At 45.0% G+C, this 21,090-nt stretch overlaps 1 protein-coding gene across 18 annotated transcripts in view; it reads right to left on the reverse strand.

The window, feature by feature from the left end:
- LOC106586786 (peripheral plasma membrane protein CASK) overlaps window positions 1-20,267 on the reverse strand; it is a 231,170-nt gene extending 210,903 nt beyond the window's left edge. For 4 of the 18 annotated variants that reach the window (XM_014174426.2, XM_014174424.2, XM_014174432.2 and 1 more), the window contains exon 1: window positions 19,437-20,256. In XM_014174426.2, coding sequence (XP_014029901.1) covers window positions 19,437-19,495 — 59 coding nt within the window. In that variant the 5' untranslated portion in view covers window positions 19,496-20,256. Of the gene's footprint in view, window positions 1-19,436 lie in introns of all 18 variants that reach the window. The other 14 variants (XM_014174420.2, XM_014174428.2, XM_014174418.2 and 11 more) reach the window with 9 other exon arrangements.
- Window positions 20,268-21,090: the final 823 nt, after the last annotated feature.

Raw genomic sequence — 21,090 nt, forward strand, 5'->3', positions numbered from 1 at the left:
TTATAGATTTACATCTTTTGAACGCAATCAACTTGCCAGATTTAAAAATAACCTTACTGGGAAATCACACTTTGCAATAATCTGAGCACTGTGCCCAGAAAAATACGCGTTGCGATACAGACTAGACGTCATGTTGGGGAGATCTAAAATCGAAAATACTATGTAAATAATCCATTACCTTTGATTCTCTTCATCAGATGTCACTTCCAGGTATCACAGGTCCATAACGAATGTAGTTTTGTTCAAAAAAGCTCATCATTTATGTCCAAAAATCTCCGTCTCGTTAGCACATGATGTAAGCCAGCCGGACTTCTCGTCATGAACGAGGGGAAAAAATATATTTCCGTTCGTTCAAACATGTCAAACGTTGTATAGCATAAATCATTAGGGCCTTTTTAACCAGAACATGAATAATATTCAAGGTGGACGAATGCATAGCCTTTTATAACGTATTGGAACGAGGGTACCCAACATGAAGTAGCGCCAGGTGTCTAATGGGACATCACCGTTCCATGGCTCTTGTTCGGTCAGATCTCCCTCCAGAAGACTCAAAACACTTTGTAAAGGCTGGTGACATCTAGTGGAAGCAATAGGAAGTGCCAAAATATTCCTAAACCCCTGTGTTTTTCAATGGGATAGGTTTAAAATCAATACAACACATCAGGTATCCACTTCCTGTCAGAAAATGTCTCAGGGTTTTGCCTGCCAAATGAGTTCTGTTATACTCACAGACACCATTCAAACAGTTTTGGAAACTTTAGAGTGTTTTCTATCCATATATAATAAGTATATGCATATTCTAGTTACTGGGTAGGATTAGTAACCAGATTAAATCGGGTACATTTTTTTTATCCAGACGTGCAAATGCTGCCCCCTAGACCCAACAGGTTAAAGAATTATGGAGGCCACTGTGTTCTTGTGCACGTTCAATGCTGCAGAAATGTTTTGGTACCCTTCCCCAGATCGGTGCTTCAACACAATCCTATCTCTGAGCTCTACGGACAATTCCTTCGACCTCATGGCTTGGTTTTTGCTCTGACATGCACTGTCAACTGTGGGACCTTTATATAGACAGATGTGTGCCTTTCTAAATCATGTCCAATCAATCGAATTAACCACAGTTGGAATCCGAGTTATAGAAGTTGTAGAAACATCTCAAGGATGATCAATGGAGACAGGATGCACCTGAGCTTAATTTCGAGTCTCATAGCAAAAATGTACTTATGTAAATAAGGTATTTCATTTTTTTTATTTTATACATTTGCAAACACACACACCTTTTTCCCCGGTCTCTCTCACTGTGCTCAATAATGTAGTGTCCATAAAGACTGGAACAGTGCTGTCAGTTCAGGAAACACACACACAAAAGTAAATCAAAGTATTTCATTTTCGTAGTGACAGTCGCACACACACACACACACGCGCGCACACACGCACACACACACACACGTGCACACACACACACGCACACACACACGTGCACACACACACATGCACACACACGCGCACACGCACACACACACAAAAGCACACAGGAACTGAAATACATACACATGGCCTGTAGTAATATATGCACCAGAATACAGAAACTTTGGGACTTTTTTTTATACTAGAACATGAAAAACGGTTCGGTACATTTTTTTTGTTGCTTTCGGTACTTCTGTCAAATGTGTCTCACGTCGTCTACTGACAGAGAGAGTATCAAGTCTGTCAGTGCAGCCGATGTCCCCTTATCGTCTGCTCCACTTACTCATTGCTAGTTCTAGCAGCTAGAGTCTGTCTGTCCTGAGGAACCACTGCACTCACTGGGAGTCAGGGCTGCATCAGTTATGCTGCACAGGAGTTCAACTCTAATGCATGTAGAATTGTTGAAAATATTTAATTACTCTTCGCAAAACAATGTCGAATACAGGCTAGGACACTTTACAATGCAAGAAGATACCGGTATCTTCCAGGTTTGTAGCCTAACTTTGCTTGCTAGCTTACAGCTAAAGATAACATCAATTCACTACCCTAGTACTTTTTTTGTGTGATAATATGCAAACCATAACACCAAATTATGCTGGGAAAAAAACATTAAAAAAAACAACATTTGGTGACAATTCTGTGACTGGCTAATACACCTTTCCGTGGTATCGTTTTGGTATTGAGTATCGTGATACTAAACCTGGTATCGGTATCGAAGTAAAATTCTTTACACTAGGTTAAATTTGCCGTCATGAGTGATTCAGCCACAACAAACCCAAAATAAAATTGTTGTGTAACACTGATTAGGCATGCTGTGTTTGTGTGTGTGTGACTCAGAGGATGTAAACAGAAGGGCCAGTCACAGGAGATGACACAGCCACAGCACTGCATCGGGATCTTGTCACACAATGTGAGACAGTGACTTTACAACTACTGTATGAAATATTGAGCACTGAGTAAATCAAATCAAAATCAAATCAAATGTAATTTGTCACATGCGCAGAATACAATTGGTGTAGACCTTACAGTGAAATGCTTACTTACAAGCCCTTAACCAAAAATGCAGTTTTAAGAAAATACCAACAACAAAAAAGTAAGAGAAAAGAATAGCAAATAATGAAAAAGCAGCAGTAAATAACAATAGCGGGGCTATATACAGGCGGTACAGGTACAGAGTCAATGTGCGGGGGCATCGGTGTCAAGGTAATTGAGGTAATATGTGCATGTAGGTAGAGTTATTAAAGTGACTATGCATAGATAATAACAGAGAGTAGCAGCAGCATAGAGGGGGGGAAGGGCGCAATGCAAGTAGTCTGGGAACCCATTTGATTCGCTGTTTAGGAGTCTTATGGCTTGGGGGTAGAAGCTGTTTAGAAGCCTCTTGGACCTAACTTGGTGCTCCGGTACCACTTGCCGTGCGGTAGCAGAGAGAACAGTCTATGACTAGGGTGACTGGAGTCTGACAATTTTTAGGGCCTTCCTCAGACACCGCCTGGTATAGAGGTCCTGGATGGCAGGAAGCTTGGCCCCGGTAATTTACTGGGCCGGACACACTACCCTCTGTAGTGCCTTGCGGTCGGAAGCTGAGCAGCTGCCATACCAGGTAGTGATGCAACCAGTCATGATGCTCTCGATGGTGCAGCTGTAGAACCTTTTGAGGATCTGAGGAACCATGCCAAGTCTTTTCAGTCTCCTGAGGAGGAATAGGTTTTGTCGTGCCCTCTTCACGACTGTCTTGGTGTGCTTGGACCATGTTAGTTTGTTGGTGATGTGGACACCAAAGAACTTGAAGCTCTCAACCTGCTCCACTACAGCCCTGTCAATGAGAATGGGGGCATGCTAGGTCGGATGGTGGGTTGTATGGATGGTGTTTTTGTGTTTTTGGGGGGAATTATAGCTCCAACTGGAATCCTAAAAAGAGGTGGTTTTCTTGGAAATGGCTCCTCATGAGGTTAGCTTGGATGTGTGTGTGTTTGGCCAGGGACATAACCCAGGTTACTGAGTGTTTAGGGAAGGAGGAAATTAGTTAAGGGTCAAAAGGCCCACCAGAAATGAAAGAAAAAGAAAATAAACAGAGGGCGGCATGGAAGGAAGGAAGGAAGGAAGGAAGGAAGGAAGGAAGGAAGGAAGGAAGGAAGGAAGGAAGGAAGGAAGGAAGGAAGGAAGGAAGGAAGGAAGGAAGGAAGGAAGGAAGGAAGGAAGGAAGGAAGTGTATTTCTAAAATATCATTGGCTGCATGGACAGATGGATGTCTTGCCCTGTTTTACTCTGAGTCAGACACCACTAGAATCACTCAAAGGAAAAAAAGACACTTTGGTCCCTAATGATGATGTCAGTTTCTCCATATGGATGAGGCGACAAAGTCTGAGTGGTCGCCGAGGGGCGATGAGGCAGGACACGAGAGAGGGACGATTGATCTCAATGTTTGAGCCAGGGAAGGACAGCAGGGATGGAGACAGACAGCAGGGATGGAGACAGACAGCAGGGATGGAGCCAGACAGCAGGGATGGAGACAGACAGCAGGGATGGAGACAGACAGCAGGGATGGAGACAGACAGCAGGGATGGAGCCAGACAGCAGGGATGGAGACAGACAGCAGGGATGGAGACAGACAGCAGGGATGGAGACAGACAGCAGGGATGGAGACAGACAGCAGGGATGGAGACAGACAGCAGGGATGGAGACAGACAGCAGGGATGGAGCCAGACAGCAGGGATGGAGCCAGACAGCAGGGATGGAGACAGACAGCAGGGATGGAGACAGACAGCAGGGATGGAGACAGACAGCAGGGATGGAGACAGACAGCAGGGATGGAGACAGACAGCAGGGATGGGGTTGGGAGGGGGTTGTCCGTAGAGACATGGTGTGTGTGTGTGTTTATCAACAATGACGATACAGCCTACAGGGAAGAGGTGAGGGCCCTGGCGGAGTGATGCCATGGAAATGACCTCTCCCTCAACATCAACAAAACAAAGGAGCTGATCGTGGATTTCAGGAAACAGCAGAGGGAGCACGCATCTATCCATTTCAACAGGACCGCAGTGGAGAAGGTGAAAAGCTTCAAGTTCCTCGGGCGTACACATCATTTACAATCTGAAATGGTCCACCCACACAGACAGTGTGGTGAAGAAGGTGCAACAGCAGAGGCACAACAGCACCTCTTCAACCTCACAAACTTTTACAGATGCCCATTCAAGAGCATCCTGTCAGGCTGTATCACCGCCTGGTACGGCAACTGCACGGCCCAGAACCGCAAGTCTCTCCAGAGGCTGGTGCGGTCTGCACAACACATCACCGGGGGCCTGACCTCCAGTACATCTACAGCACCCGATGTAACAGGAAGGCCAAAAAGATCATCAAGGACATCAACCTTCTGAGCCACGGCCTGTTCACCCCACTATCATCCAGAAGGCAAGGTCTGTACAGGTGCATCAAAGCTGGGACAGAGAGACTGAAAAACAGCTTCTATCTCAATGCCATCAGACTGTTAAATAGCCATCACTAGCCGGCCTCCACCCGGTTACTCAACCCTGCACCTTAGAGGCAGCTGCCTTATATACATAGAGATGGAATCACTGGTCACTTTAATAATGGAACACTAGTGACTTTAATAATGTTTACATACTGCTTTACTCATTTCATATGTATATACTGTATTCTATTCTACTGTATTTTAGTCAAATACAGTCCGACATTGCTCGTCCTAATATTTATATATTTCTTAATTCCATTATTTTACTTTTATATTTGTGTGTATTATTGTGAATTGCTAGATACTACTGCACTGTTGGAGCTAGGAACACAAGCATTTTGCTACACCTGCAATAACATCTGCTAAATATGTGTATGTGACCAATACAATTAGATTTGATTTTGTGTGTGTGTTAGGGCTGACCCCATTTAGTCGACTGATCGATTGTTTGGTCGATAGGCTGTTGGTCAACTCAGATTTCTTTAGTTGAGCAGTAGCAAAAAAATATATATTTTCATGGTGTACAAGACACCTGTCTGAGTGGACTAATCCATTGTGGAAGCCATGGGGATGGCACAGTCCATCAACCTAAGACTTGTGCTACTGAAATTGTAAATTGTTAAATTACGTAAGAACAATGGTGCAACGCTAATAATTGTATTTTATTTTATAACAGATGAGCTTTCTCCCGCATTGGAAAGCGATCGCTGTCCGCGGTTCTGAAACACATCAGTCCACAGTTAAATTGGCACCTTTTCCTAGACCATGTTGCTATGTGCGTAATAGCAAATTTAACCAGCATATTGATGTTGAGGACAGCGGAGTTAGGAGACGAGAAAACTGCTCTTGCCTTAAATGTCTTTGAATAGTGAGGAGAGCGGAAACCCCAACTTAATTAGGTCTATAATCAATAGCCTAACTGTTAAATGTGCCTGGCTTTATAAATCATCCATATATATCAACTAAAAAATGACAGATCTTACTTCTGTTGCCTTTTTGAGTGTTTGTTTAATAGCCTACTGATTCCACAAGCACCAAGCCTCATGCAACCACATGTCGGATAAACAATTTCACAAATTCTTTGCTATGCTGTAATAAAGGCTTTACACGTTTTTTTTTACATTTTATTAGGACAGTCTTTCTGGTATTATTTAGTGTTGTTTACACTGTTCCAAATTGTCTGAAAAATAATATTTCTAATAATAACCCTCCATTTTCTTGATCTCCTTCTTATTGTTATTATGACTATTATTATTATGATCCTCATTATAATAATAAGTAATGTCGTTATCATTAGTAGGCTTGGTATAGCGGCCTTGTATAAACACCATCGAGCTGTAGGCCTAAAAGCACATCCTGTTAAGTCTTAATATCTTAACTTACTTAGGCCTATATTTCAATAGGCTACTTAGATAGACTACAGAACTGTATCTATCAATCAATCATTCATTCGTTCATGTCACACAGCATACAAGTCATTCATGATTTGAAATGCAATGAAGCATTTTAGTTTCAAAATAAAACAATAAAGCAAACCTGAATAATTAGCACAAACAATAAACAAACAGTTCCATTTTGGAAATTGCATTCACGAATGAATGCGACTGTTTTTAGTCTTTGCTGCAATAAAGGGTTTACCAAAAAACATTACAACATACTCTCTGGTATGCTTATAATGTATTTAGTGTTGTTTATACTGTTACAAATGATATTGTAACCTGACAGCACATGTTTGGCACGCTGGGCTTGCTCCTTACCTTCTCCAGTATTTTCCACAACTAGTCAAATTTATTCAACACAACTGACTTCCCCTTTACCTCCTGAGCAATCAGTAAACATTCCCCCATTTCAAGTTTTTTAATCTGGGACAGCCCTAGTGTGTGTGTGTGTGTGTGTGTGTGTGTGTGTGTGTGTGTGTGTGTGTGTGTGTGTGTGTGTGTGTGTGTGTGTGTGTGTGTGTGTGTGTGTGTGTGTGTGTGTGTGTGGTGTGTGTGTGTTTTCATTCCCCACTTTCTCCTCCTGGTATGTGGGTGATCTGCTTGTTGACTAATTCTGCACGTAGGACACACTCTGAGTGCAGCTGGAAGGTCATGAATTAATAATGCATTAATGAATGAGTCATCTGGTCAGACAACAGGACCTCCTATGCCTGCAGTCTCTGGACCACACACTCACACACAGACCGACACACAGACAACCCTCTCCTATTCGCCTACCACCCCAAAAAGAACATGGACGACGCAAGTGCCATTGAAATGCACACAGTCCTCACGCACCTGGACAAAAACAATGCATATGTGAGGATGATGTTCATCGACTACAGCTTGGCCTTCAATACCATAGTGCCCTCTAAGCTCACCACAAAGCTCACGGCCCTGGGACTGAACTCCTCCCTATGCAATTGGTTCACCTCCTCCACACTGATCCTCAACACGGGGGGCCCGCAAGGATGCGTCCTCAGTCCCCTCCTGTACTCCTGTATACCCACGACTGTGTGGCCTCACACAGTTCCAACGCCATCATCAAGTTCACTGACAAAACGACAGTAGTAGGTCTGAATACCAACAACAACGAGATGGCCTACAGAGAGGAGGTAGGCACTCTGATGGTGTGGTGCCAGGTCAAAAACGTCAAGTTCCTCGGCATACACATTTCTGAGGAGCTTAAATGGTCAAACCACACATACACCGTGGTGAAGAAGGCACAACAGCAACTCTTCAACTTAAGGAAACTGAAGAAATGTGGCATGTCTCAGAGGGCCGTCACAGTATTCGAAAGGAGCACCATCGAAAGCATACTGTTGAGCCGCATCACAGCCTGGTACGGCAACTCCACCGCCGCTGACCGCAAGGCGCTACAGAGGGTGGTACGCTCAGCCGAACGCACCATTGGGTGCACACTGCCTGCTCTCCAGGACACCGACAACACCAGGTGTCACAGGAAGGCCAAGAAGATCATCAGGGACCTCAGCCACCCGAGCCACGGCCTGTTCTCCCCTGCTTCCATCACTAAGACGCGAGCAGTATAGGAGCATCATTCTAAAACTAACAGACTGGCCAACAGTTTCTACCCCCAGACCATCAGGTTGCTGAATAGCCACCACTCGTCAGCTACTGCCCCCTGTCCCACTCCTGCCTCCTGGACTTCCTACTCCCGTGTCTCTGCCTGATACTTTCTGCCATGATTCACTGGTCTAAATCAGTGACAATGGCTCATCCTTCATCTCTTCATTATAGTAATCCATGTCCCTCCCTCTACATCTCCTCTCTTTACCTCCACTGAACTAGAATGCACTATGATGCACTAAAAAACTCAAGTTTCACTCAGCAGACAAGGGAGTAAAAACATCTCACAATATTAGGACACAGGCCTGTGGCCTCCTACCTCGTCCTGTGATGCTATTGTAGAAGACTGCTGTCAGTTGAGATGGAACGCAAACCAAAGACAGTGTCCCAGAGAGAGACCTCTCGGAAAATTACAATTCCAAATTCCGATCATGCCAGGGAAAAGCAATCAGACTGTTTGTGCGGTTATCTATAATGAAGCATTGGGGTTAGTGACCTGAAAAAGTGCTGCTGTCGCTAACAGTAGCATTAGCGACAGGGGAAGGGGGGTCTCAGTAGTCTACACTGGCTTCCTAAGCTTGCTACTAAGCTAAATCACATAACCAACTGGCAGACTGTCTCAAATGTTATGATGGGAATGGGAAAAATGTTTTATTGGGAAGGTGCCACAATGTTATGTTCCCGATATGTTCCTCAGAGGGATGTATGAAAATGCCGGAAGGAGCGTTTTACTTGTTGCTGCACACAGAGAGCTGCAGGAGGCTATGTTTTCATGGGCTTGACAAGAGGGATAAATATTTCAGAGCTGAATGTGAGAACACTGCGCTTGCGTCTATGGGTAATTGTACATGCTAAAACTACCCTCTCAGCAGATTTCCTTCTCCTATCCCCTCAGAAAACCCCAACGGAGAGGTTGTGCTTGACACACATTCAGGATGTTGGTCTCTCCTGAGGTCTAGGCTAGGGGCCATATTCAATCAAATCCAATATGTGGATGCTATTTCGGTGTGCATGGCAAATAATACATGCACAACACAAGAAATTTTAATTCTTATCAATGCAATAGACGTGGGATTTCTCTTAGCTATCATGTGACTATCTCCACACTGTGGGCCAGGGCCTCTGGATCCCAGTACCAAAGAGTGGGAGGCTCTGGTCCCCAATAGTGACATCTGTCAATGAGCTGTGCAACATCGCCAGAACGCTTCCGGGAACGCTTGCGAAACAGACCAGGCCGGGGATTGGGGTTTGAGAAGTCAAGTAAAATTCTTCCTTAGTTGTTAATTTTCTCGAAATCTAAAGGTACAACCTAGATTCAAGCCAATGTCTTAAGTAATTTAACATGTTATTACTCCAACCTCGTGAAAGTGACAAACTGACATGTTTTCATTTTCGTCAAAACAACTTTATATTGAAGGAGTGCATTTGATTGGACGGCCTGCACATGGGCAGTGTGGGGCGAGACGACCGTTAGACGCCATGACGTGTTTCTGCACACGTCGCCATGACATCACCTAAAATTGTGATCAAGGATTTGATTTCTATTGGAGAAGTTGATCTTCATACTGTATTGCCTTTGACCACACTGATGCTAATGCTAATGCTAATGCACTTGTGCTCTTCCATTACACTGTTTAACCCAAGCTAACATCAAACCCTTCACTTAGCATGGGTCAGTGTCTCTAGCACGCAGACACACACACACACACACACACACACACACACACACACACACACACACACACACACACACACACATACACACACACACACACACATTTTGGCTCTTTAAAGCCCCGAGTCCCTGACTAAGAATATAAAAACGCAAAAGCAATTCACTGTATTCACTTTAAAGTACAGTAGACCCACTTCACTGTGTGGTAAAGGACAAGGCCCATTGTTAAACCCGCAGTGAGGACATTGTTAAATACAGTGTCTTGCAAAAGTTTTCACTCCCCTTGGCAATTTTTCCTATTTTGTTGCATTACAACCTGTAATATAAATATACTGCTCAAAAAAATAAAGGGAACACTTAAACAACACATCCTAGATCTGAATGAAAGAAATAATCTTATTAAATACTTTTTTCTTTACATAGTTGAATGTGCTGACAACAAAATCACACAAAAATAATCAATGTAAATCCAATTTATCAACCCATGGAGGTCTGGATTTGGAGTCACACTCAAAATTCAAGTGGAAAACCACACTACAGGCTGATCCAACTTTGATGAAATGTCCTTAAAACAAGTCAAAATGAGGCTCAGTAGTGTGTGTGGCCTCCACGTGCCTGTATGACCTCCCTACAACGCCTGGGCATGCTCCTGATGAGGTGGCGGATGGTCTCCTGAGGGATCTCCTCCCAGACCTGGACTAAAGCATCCGCCAACTCCTGGACAGTCTGTGGTGCAACGTGGCGTTGGTGGATGGAGCGAGACATGATGTCCCAGATGTGCTCAATTGGATTCAGGTCTGGGGAACGGGCGGGCCAGTCCATAGCATCAATGCCTTCCTCTTGCAGGAACTGCTGACACACTCCAGCCACATGAGGTCTAGCATTGTCTTGCATTAGGAGGAACCCAGGGCCAACCGCACCAGCATATGGTCTCACAAGGGGTCTGAGGATCTCATCTCAGTACCTAATGGCAGTCAGGCTACCTCTGGCGAGCACATGGAGGGCTGTGCGGCACCCCAAAGAAATGCCACCCCACACCATGACTGACCCACCGCCAAACCGGTCATGCTGGAGGATGTTGCAGGCAGCAGAACGTTCTCCACGGGCGTCTCCAGACTCTGTCACGTCTGTCACGTGCTCAGTGTGAACCTGCTTTCATCTGTGAAGAGCACAGGGCGCCAGTGGCGAATTTGCCAATCTTGGTGTTCTCTGGCAAATGCCAAACGTCCTGCACGGTGTTGGGCTGTAAGCACAACCCCCACCTGTGGACGTCGGGCCCTCATACCACCCTCATGGAGTCCGTTTCTGACCGTTTGAGCAGACACATGCACATTTGTGGCCTGCTGGAGGTCATTTTGCAGGGCTCTGGCAGTGCTTCTCCTGCTCCTCCTTGCACAAAGGCGGAGGTAGCGGTCCTGCTGCTGGGTTGTTGCCCTCCTACGGCCTCCTCCACGTCTCCTGATGTACTGGCCTGTCTCCTGGTAGCGCCTCCATGCTCTGGACACTACGCTGACAGACACAGCAAACATTCTTGCCACAGCTCGCATTGATGTGCCATCCTGGATGAGCTGCACTACCTGAGCCACTTGTGTGGGTTGTAGACTCCGTCTCATGCTACCACTAGAGTGAAAGCACCGCCAGCATTCAAAAGTGACCAAAACATCAGCCAGGAAGCATAGGAACTGAGAAGTGGTCTGTGGTCACCACCGGCAGAACCACTCCTTTATTGGGGGTATCTTGCTAATTGCCTATAATTTCCACCTGTTGTCTATTCCATTTGCACAACAGCATGTGAAATTTATTGTCAATCAGTGTTGCTTCCTAAGTGGACAGTTTGATTTCACAGAAGTGTGATTGACTTGGAGTTACATTGTGTTGTTTAAGTGTTCCCTTTATTTTTTTGAGCAGTGTAGATTTTTATTTGGATTTCATGTAATGGACATACACACAATTGTCCAAATTGTTTAAGTGAAATGAAAAAAATTACTTAAAAATAAGTAAATAAGTGTGTAAGTGTGTGTCAGGGTTTCTGTTAGACGGTAGTAGCCGGCTTTTGTCTGATAAAAAAGAAGAGGAAAAATCCCATTGGGAAATCAGGCTTTTTAGCCTCTTGAATGATGGAAATACCAGTCGATGGAAATACATTTGACTGCTCATGCTTATCGGTCTATAGGTAAATTAGTAACATTTTATGGAATTAAATTGGTGTGTGTGTAGGATACAGTATATTCATTATATATCTTATTTATCACACGCTTACAACATACAGATACAGAGCCTTTGAGTGTAAAATGCTGCAGCATCTCAAACATTCATCAGAAGGCAGGCTTCATCAGCGTGTCACACGCCACTTTGCAATGAGCTGAAGGCAGTAGGCTATGCCTACTTAATTGTTTGAAACCTGAACATTTTAAATCATATGAGGCATGTCTTATCTTGCTTCAAAGTAGCCTATTAGATCTCCTCTCGTTCTACATTTCTAACAGATATTTGAATCTCTATCACATGAAACCGTTTGTGTGAGAGTCGCCCTTTTGACACTGTGGTTTCCTGCCAGTTGCATTATGGAACAAACATTCACTTTTAGCCTACTGCCTTGTGCGCATTGCTGCGCTTATAATGTGAAGAAATAACAATTGATCAACATTTCAAGATAAATGTTCAGATCTGTTGCATCAGATTTTTTTCATGTAGCCTAGGCCTACTGGTTGTATAAATTTGGGATCTATCGTCCCATAACTGTCACAGTCTGTTTGGAATAGGCTAGTTCTTTCTCAAATAGGTCAACTTTTCTACTATGGGTGATAGTAGATTGACATAGGCTAGTGATTTTTCTGTTCGTTACTCGTCTTCTTATCTGAGGAAAAGTAAATGTGGACAGTTATTCTAACATCTTCAAAGTGCACATAAGAATTTGGTAAGAAGGACGGCAAATCGTTGCATCCTCAACTTGTATGTTCTCTTAATCTAAATGTGATTTGTTTCATTCTGAGCACTGTGGGTGGATGCCCTAATTAGGTTACGCACAGTGAGTGAGTGAGTGAGTGAGTGAGTGAGTGAGTGAGTGAGTGAGTGAGTGAGTGAGTGAGTGAGTGAGTGAGTGAGTGAGTGAGTGAGTGAGTGTAACATCTAGAAGATAAGCATCAAAAGCCTTTCTAATGAAATAAGGCGAAGTTCCAAACAGCAGTGTAATAGAATCAGCTCAACGCAACACTTTTTATTTTACAGTCCATCTTGGCACTGACACAATTTGCCTGAGCTGTCACAAAGTCCAAACATTAACATGCAACTCACCCACACACACACACACACCACCAGGCACACACACAACCAGACACACACACCCCCACATACACACACCACCAGGCACACACACCACCAGGCACACACACACACACACACACCACACACACCACCAGACACACACACACACACACACACACACACACACACACACACACACACATACACACCACCAGACACACACACAGCCAGGCACACACACAACCAGACACACACACAGCCAGGCACACACACAACCAGACACACACACCCCCACATACACACACCACCAGGCACACACACACACACCACCAGTCACACACACACACACACACACACACACACACACACACACACACACACATACAACCAGACACACACCCACACACACAACCAGACACACACCCCCCCCCACAACCCCCCACACACACACACACACACACACACACACACACACACACACCACCAGACACACACACACCACCAGACACACACACACCACCAGACACACACACACCACCAGACACACACACAACCAGACACACACACACACACACACACAGACACACACCCACACACACCACCAGACACACACCCACACACAGGGTTCTGAGTTGATCTGAAGCCTGACTATAAAAGACTATAGCCTGGAGGTAAAGCACGTCTCAGAGTCAAACTAATGGACCTCTTCCTACCTTTACAAATTCCAAACACATCCCCCTTTTCCCTCCCTCCCTCTCCATCCCTTTCTCCGGACGTTGTATTGGGCAGTTCAATGCTGAGAAAATGTCTCAGTCCCTGGAGCAAAGCTGCATCAGGAAATTGAGTCTATCATAGTTCACGATTCAAAGACATTATGAAGGGCCGCTTAGAACAGCTGAAGATTTATTTTAAACAACTGATTGCGTCTCTCCTTGACACCAACAAACACCCCATAATATCTGGCCCTGTGCCTCCCTAAATTGTGGCATTGAACATTTCAGCAGACTTTTAGCCCTCCATAATTGGCTAGGAGACTATTGTAGCTCTGTGGGTGTAACATTTATTGACAATTTTGATACCTTCTGGAAACAAAGCTTGTTTTACAAGGAGGATAGGATCAACCCAAATCATTTAGGTTCCTGGATCCTTTCACAGCATTATAAGGCGTTGAGACAATGATTTATCAATGACCCAAGCCCAGCTCAGCTAATCCCTACCATTGTGTTGCTGAGTTGTCATAATGCTTCAGAAAATGTATATTATTCCAGGGGGGTTGGAAGACACAATGAAACTAGCCTAATTTATGTCCCTCTAACTGTCCTCAATGCCTACAGCTATTGTATGCAGTAGTCATGTGCCTATAAACCAGAGTTATACTGTTAGCACTGATGCGGTGTGCCCTAGTAGGAATTCCACTGTGTCCGGCTCACCCTTTACTAACATTAATAACATGAGCATGTCTACTTCTGCTAAGCTTCCCGGAAAAGTAATGAAAACAATCAAGCATTGCAAAAAAGTGCTAAAAATAGCCCACATTAACATATGTAGCTTAAGAAACAAAGTTAATGAAATCAATCATTTGCTAGTAACATACATTCATATATCTCTGAAACTCACTTAGATAATTGATTTGATGATACAGTGGTAGCAATACACGGTTAGAACATCTACAGAAAAGACAGAAATGCCAAAGGTGGAGGTGTTGCTATTTATATTCAGAACCACATTCCTGTAAAGCTTAGAGAGGATCTCATGTTAAATACTGTTGAAGTAATATGGCTACAGGTTCATCTGCCTCACCTAAAGCCCATTCTGGTGGGAAGCTGCTATAGACCACCAAGTGCTAACAGTAAGTATCTGGATAACATGAGTGAAATGCTTGATAATGTATGTGATATCAACAGAGAGGTATATTTTCTGGGCGATTTAAATATTGACTGGCTTTCATCAAGCTGCCCACTCAAGGAAAAGCTTCAAACTGTAACCAGGGCCTGCAACCTGGTTCAGGTTATCATTCAACCTACCAGCATAGTTACAAACAGCACAGGTAAGAAATCAGCAACATGTATTGATCACATCTTTACTAATGCTGCATAAATTTGCTTTAAAGCAGTATCCAAATCCATCGGATGTAGTGATCACAATATAGTAGCCATATCTATCCAAAGTTCCAAAGGCTGGGCCTAATATAGTGTATAAGAGGTCATATAAGAACTTTTGCAGTGATTCCTATGTTGTTGACGTAAAGAATATTTGTTGGTCCGTGGTGTGTAATGAAGAGCAACCAGATGCTGCACTTGACACATTTATGAAATGGCTTATTCAAGTTGCTAATAAGCATGCACCCATCAAGAAAATGACTGTAAAAACGGTTAAATCCCTGTAGATTGATGAGGAATTGAAAAATGGTATGGTTGAAAGGGATGAGACAAAAGGGACAGCAAATAAGTCTGGCTGCATAACCGATTCGCAAATATACTGCAAATTGACATGTGACTAAACTGAATAAAAAGAAGAAGAAACTATACTATGAAACAAAGATAAATGACATAAAGAATCATAGTAAAACGCTTTGGAGAACGACACATTGTTTTGTGTAAAGTGTTATGAAATGTAATTTCATGTAATATTTCAAATTGTACATAACTGCCTGGCCTTCCCTGTAGCTCAGTTGGTAGAGCATGGTGTTTGCAACACCAGGGTTGTGGGTTCGATTCCCATGGGGGGCCAGCACAGAAAAATAATGTATGAAATGAAATGTATGCATTCACTACTGTAAGTCGCTCTGGATAAGGGCGTCTGCTAAATGACTAAAATGTAAATGTAAATGCCTTAATGTGGATGGACCCCAGGAAGAGTAGCTGCTGCCAGCTCCTCACTCCCCTGCAAACTTGGTCTTGGGATAGCCGAAGGATGGATAGAGAGAATAGATCTAACAGCAACATGCCACACACACACACTCACTCACACACCAACACACATGCTGACAGACAGACAGGATTTGTGTGCAAGGTCAGTGTTCTAAAAATGAGAGCTTAGGCCAAATCCCGCTCATATATACACACACACACACCTAAATCTCGTTCACACACACATACCCTAGGATAGCACACTTCAGAAACCCTACTATTCCCCACACAGTCAGTGCTAAGCTGATCTATATATATGCCTATATAGGCCCTACATACACTATATATACAAAAGTACGTGGACACCCCTTCAAATTAGTGGATTTGGCTATTTCAGCCACACCTATTGCTGACATGTGTATAAAATCAAGCACACGGCCATGCAATCTCCATAAACAAACACTGTCAGTAGAATGGCCTTACTGAAGAGCTCAGTGACTTTCAAAGTGGCACCGTCATAAGATGCCATCTTTCCAAAAAGTCAGTTCTTAAAATTTCTGCCCTGCTAGAGCTGCCCCAGTCAACTGTAAGTGCTGTTATTGTGAAGTGGAAACGTCTAGGAGCAACAACGGCTCAGCCACGAAGTGGTAGGCCACACATGTTCACAGAATGGGACAACACTCACTACCGAGTTCCAAAGTGTCTCTGGAAGCAATGTCAGCACAATAACTGTTCGTCGTGAGCTTCATGAAACGGGTTTCCACAAGCCTAAGATCACTATGCGCAATGCCAAGCATCGGCTGGAGTGGTGTAAAGCTTGTGGTGTAAAGCTTGGTGGAGGTGGAATAATGGTCTGGTACTGGGTCTGGCTGGGCTGGGACTGGGTCTGGGCTGGGATGCACTGGGCTGGTACTGGGCTGGGATGGGCAGGTATTGGGATTGGGACTGGGAATGAGCTGGGATGGGATGGGCCTGGGCTGGTACTGGGCTGGGCTGGTACTGGGCTGGGACTGGACTGGTACTGGGTCTGGGCTGGAATGGGCTGGTACTCGGCTGGGACTGGGACTGGGCTGGTACTGGGCTGGTGCTGGGATGGGATGTGCTGGGACGGGGCTGGTACTGGGCTGAGACTGGGCTGGGACTGGGCTGGTACTGGGCTGGGATGGGCTGGGATGGGCAGGTATTGGGATTGGGACTGGGACTGGGAATGAGCTGGGATGGGATGGGCCTGGGCTGGTAGTGGGCTGGGCTGGTACTGGGCTGGGACTGGGCTGGTCCTGGGTCTGGGCTGGAATGGGCTGGTACTCGGCTGGGCCTGGGACTGGGCTGGTACTGGGCTGGTGCTGGGATGGGATGTGCTGGGACGGGGCTGGTACTGGGCTGAGACTGGGCTGGGACTGGGCTGGGACTGGGATGGGCTGATACTGTGATGGGCTGATACTGGGACTTGGAAGGGCTGGTGCTGGGATCAGACTGGGACTGGGATGGGCTGGTAATGGGACTGGGCTGGTACTGGGTGGCGATTGGATTGGGCCTGGATTGGGGCTAGGTTGGGACTGGATTGGGACTACGTTGGGACTGGATTGAGACTGGGTTGGGACTGGATTGGGACTAGACTGGGACTGGATTGAGACTGGATTGGGCCTGGATTGGGACTGGGGATGGATTGGTACTGAGCTGGGACTAATTGGGACTGGATTGGGGTGGGACTGGGCTGGTACTGGTTTGGGCTTGGCAGGCCTGGTACTGAGCTGGGACTGCGCTGGTACTGGGTCTGGGCTAGGATGGGCTGGGGCTGGGCTGGGACTGGGATGGGCTGGGACTGTGGAATGGGGCTGGGATGGGCTGGGACTGTGGAATGGGGCTGGGATGGGCTTGTACTGGGACTGGGGTGGGCTGGTACTGGGATGAGACTGGGGATGGGACTGGGCTGGGACTGGGACTGGGATGGGCTGGTACTGGGACTGGGATGGGCTGGGACAGGGCTGATGCTGGGATGGGCTGATATGGGCTAGGATGGGCAGGGACTGGGCTGGTGCTGGGATGGGCTGGTAATGGGACTAGGGTGGGACTAATTGGGGCTGGACTGGTACTGGGACTGGACTAGGATGATAGCATGGTAAACTATCCCCAATCCTGATCCCCAATCCTGACTAGGCTACATGTAGGCCCAGTCAGTACACACAATGGTCACACACACACACACACACACACACACACACACACACACACACACACACACACACACACACACACACACACACACACACACACACACACACACACACACACACACACACACACACACACACACACACACTAAATAGCAGGTACTTCCTGGGCCCTAAACAAGACCCTGTCAGTGTGTTCTCAATTTCTCACACAGGTTTCAGGCCTGCCTAAACTTGTTACAGAAGGCCCAGTGCCTAGTCAGTACACACAATAGTCTCTCTCTCTCTCTCTCACACACACACACACACACACACACACACACACACACACACACACACACACACACACACACACACACACACACTTGGAACATAACCTGATCCTGTCAATATGATGATTAACGTGTGGGAAAGGCACTTGTTAACCGCCTGAAAACCTATTATCCTAGATATAATGTACTGTTGTTTAGAGTCATGCAATGGCAGGCTCTTTCCCATTTGTGTAATTACAACAAAAAACGAATTCCCATTACTACGTAATTACAGTGGAACTATTATGCAAATAACCGAGTGGAGAAGACACTAAGGCCAGGATTGAAAAGACAGACAGACACAGACAGACAGACAGACAGACAGACAGACAGACAGACAGACAGACAGACAGACAGACAGACAGACAGACAGACAGACAGACAGACAGACAGACAGACAGACAGACAGACAGACAGACAGACAGACAGACAGACAGACAGACAGACAGACAGACAGACAGACAGACATGGTTGTAATGTATTGGGACTTCATGACTGCTGAACCACTGAACCACATTCTTCATCGTCCTCCTACACTGGGAGACTCATACCCACAAGCATCTGTGAAAGGAGGCTCAATACAACAGAATAAACAGAATAGAATAGAACGGTGCTGTCACTGCAGGAAAATGCAAGCAACTACAACACAAGACTAAGAGGGAAGATAAATTCATCCACAGAGAAGTAATCATGCATTTTCACTGGCTCTGAGATAATTAGATTTCTTGAGAGTGAGCAAATGAGGAAGAGGTTATATCTTCACAATAACTGCATGTAGCCTAGTCACAACTGCAAATGACAATATGTCAGTATATGACACATGCTATTGTCTCATACCTTTAAGAAATCACAGGCCATTACTTAGCTGACAATGCCAATAGAGGAATGCTAGAAGAACACTTGTATCTTCCACAGGAGATTGAAAGCTATGAATTAAATGGTGTAATTTAGATTTGGTAATATGCACTACAGCTCAGCTGTCATGTCCAATGCAGTGTGTGTGCGTCCACTTTCCACCAAACCATGATGAACTGTGAAGTGCCTGCCTTTCATGTTGTCACACGCACGCGTACACACACACACACACACACACACACACACACACCTAAAAATGAGATACAATGTAACTGCAGCGTGCAATACAAGGCAACGTGACACTTACTTTCCAATGACCTCACACAGCTCGTAGACATCTTCAAACAGCACGTCGTCGTCTGCCATGGTCCGACAGGGCTGGGGAAATAATTCCCCCCAAATCCGTCCTGAAACGTATATTCCCAAAGCAAATAACCACAACTGACGTTAAATAGGTGTAAACACAAACTCGTTATGTTCCCCGTAGTCTAGGCTACTTGAAGCTTAGACTAATCACCAAGTAGTTGGGAATAAAGATTACCCAAATTCCAATGGGTGGAAAATTATTGTTACCCCAAAACGATGCGACTCTGCGAGTGGTTCGGCTACAGGGCGACGCTTCAAGGCAACGTGAGTTCTTCAATAATCCCTTTGGCTGTCTCCGGTTCGGCCCCGCCTTGCCCGGGTTTCCCCGTTTCCTACCTAGGCTACTTTCCTCGGAGCATACGGTGGGAATGTCAAACGTTATAAACAACCCGAGTTGCGTGCCCGTCCGCTGATCCACGGTATTCAACAGTCCAGAACGCACGTAGCCTACAACCCGCTGCAAAAACTACAGCTGACTCTGTGTAGCTTGTTGAGTTGAAAAACAAAACGAGCTATTTACTGTAAATACTGTTATTTTAAAGAACACATCCGAATACTGTACATTCTTCACATACCAAAAGAGGTGAAAAGGTTATATAGTTTTGTCGCCCTTGAAAAGCGCGCATGGTGCCCGTACACACGCGACTCGATCAGGTAGGTAAAACTATATATTGGAAATGGGATTCGGACAGAGGATCACTAGCCTCTCTCTCTCTCTCTCTCTCTCTCTCTCTCTCTCTCTCTTTCTCTCGCTCTCTCTTTCACTTTGTCGTTGCTCCAATTTTCCTCTCTCTGTCGCTCCCTTCATATACAGTCATTGGTAGCTCCTCTTTCAGAGAGCTTCCAGAATGACAAAGCTCCTCCCACCCAAGGTTATGAAACTGCTCCGCTCTCCTCCATTACGGTTCCGCAGGAGCGGCTGCGTTCCGGGATCACCATTGAAACATACGGTGCTTGAGCCAAGATGACGAAGCGGGAGCGCTGAATTGTTTTTTTTTTGTCCCAGTTTCTTGATTCACAGTTTCTTGATTCACACTAACCGCAAATTAGAAGGCGCAACAATCCAAAGTGCGAAAGACAGCCCAGCACGCACTAGTTGGCATTTAAAAGCCTACTTAAGAATTCTTGAACTCAAACAGAACTCATGCTATGCAATAGAATGGGCATAATACATTGATACTATAATAACATAACTATAACAACAGCCTTTTTGTGTATTGGTTTTGTCAAAAGGGAGACCTGGAAAAGAGTAGCCTAGACCTCAACAAGTTGACTGAAGCGAAAATAGGCTGGTACCCAGTCTATAGTAAAATAACGTGATTCGGATGATGAGAAAACAGCAAGGCTATTATACACTGCTCAAAAAAAATAAAGGGAACACTTAAACAACACATCCTAGATCTGAATGAAAGAAATAATCTTATTAAATACTTTTTTCTTTACATAGAATGTGCTGACAACAAAATCACACAAAAATAATCAATGGAAATCCAATTTATCAACCCATGGAGGTCTGGATTTGGAGTCACACTCAAAATGAAAGTGGAAAACCACACTACAGGCTGATCCAACTTTGATGTAATGTCCTTAAAACA

This window comes from Salmo salar, chromosome ssa25 (assembly GCF_905237065.1).
Source record: "Salmo salar chromosome ssa25, Ssal_v3.1, whole genome shotgun sequence".
Taxonomy (NCBI): domain Eukaryota; kingdom Metazoa; phylum Chordata; class Actinopteri; order Salmoniformes; family Salmonidae; genus Salmo; species Salmo salar.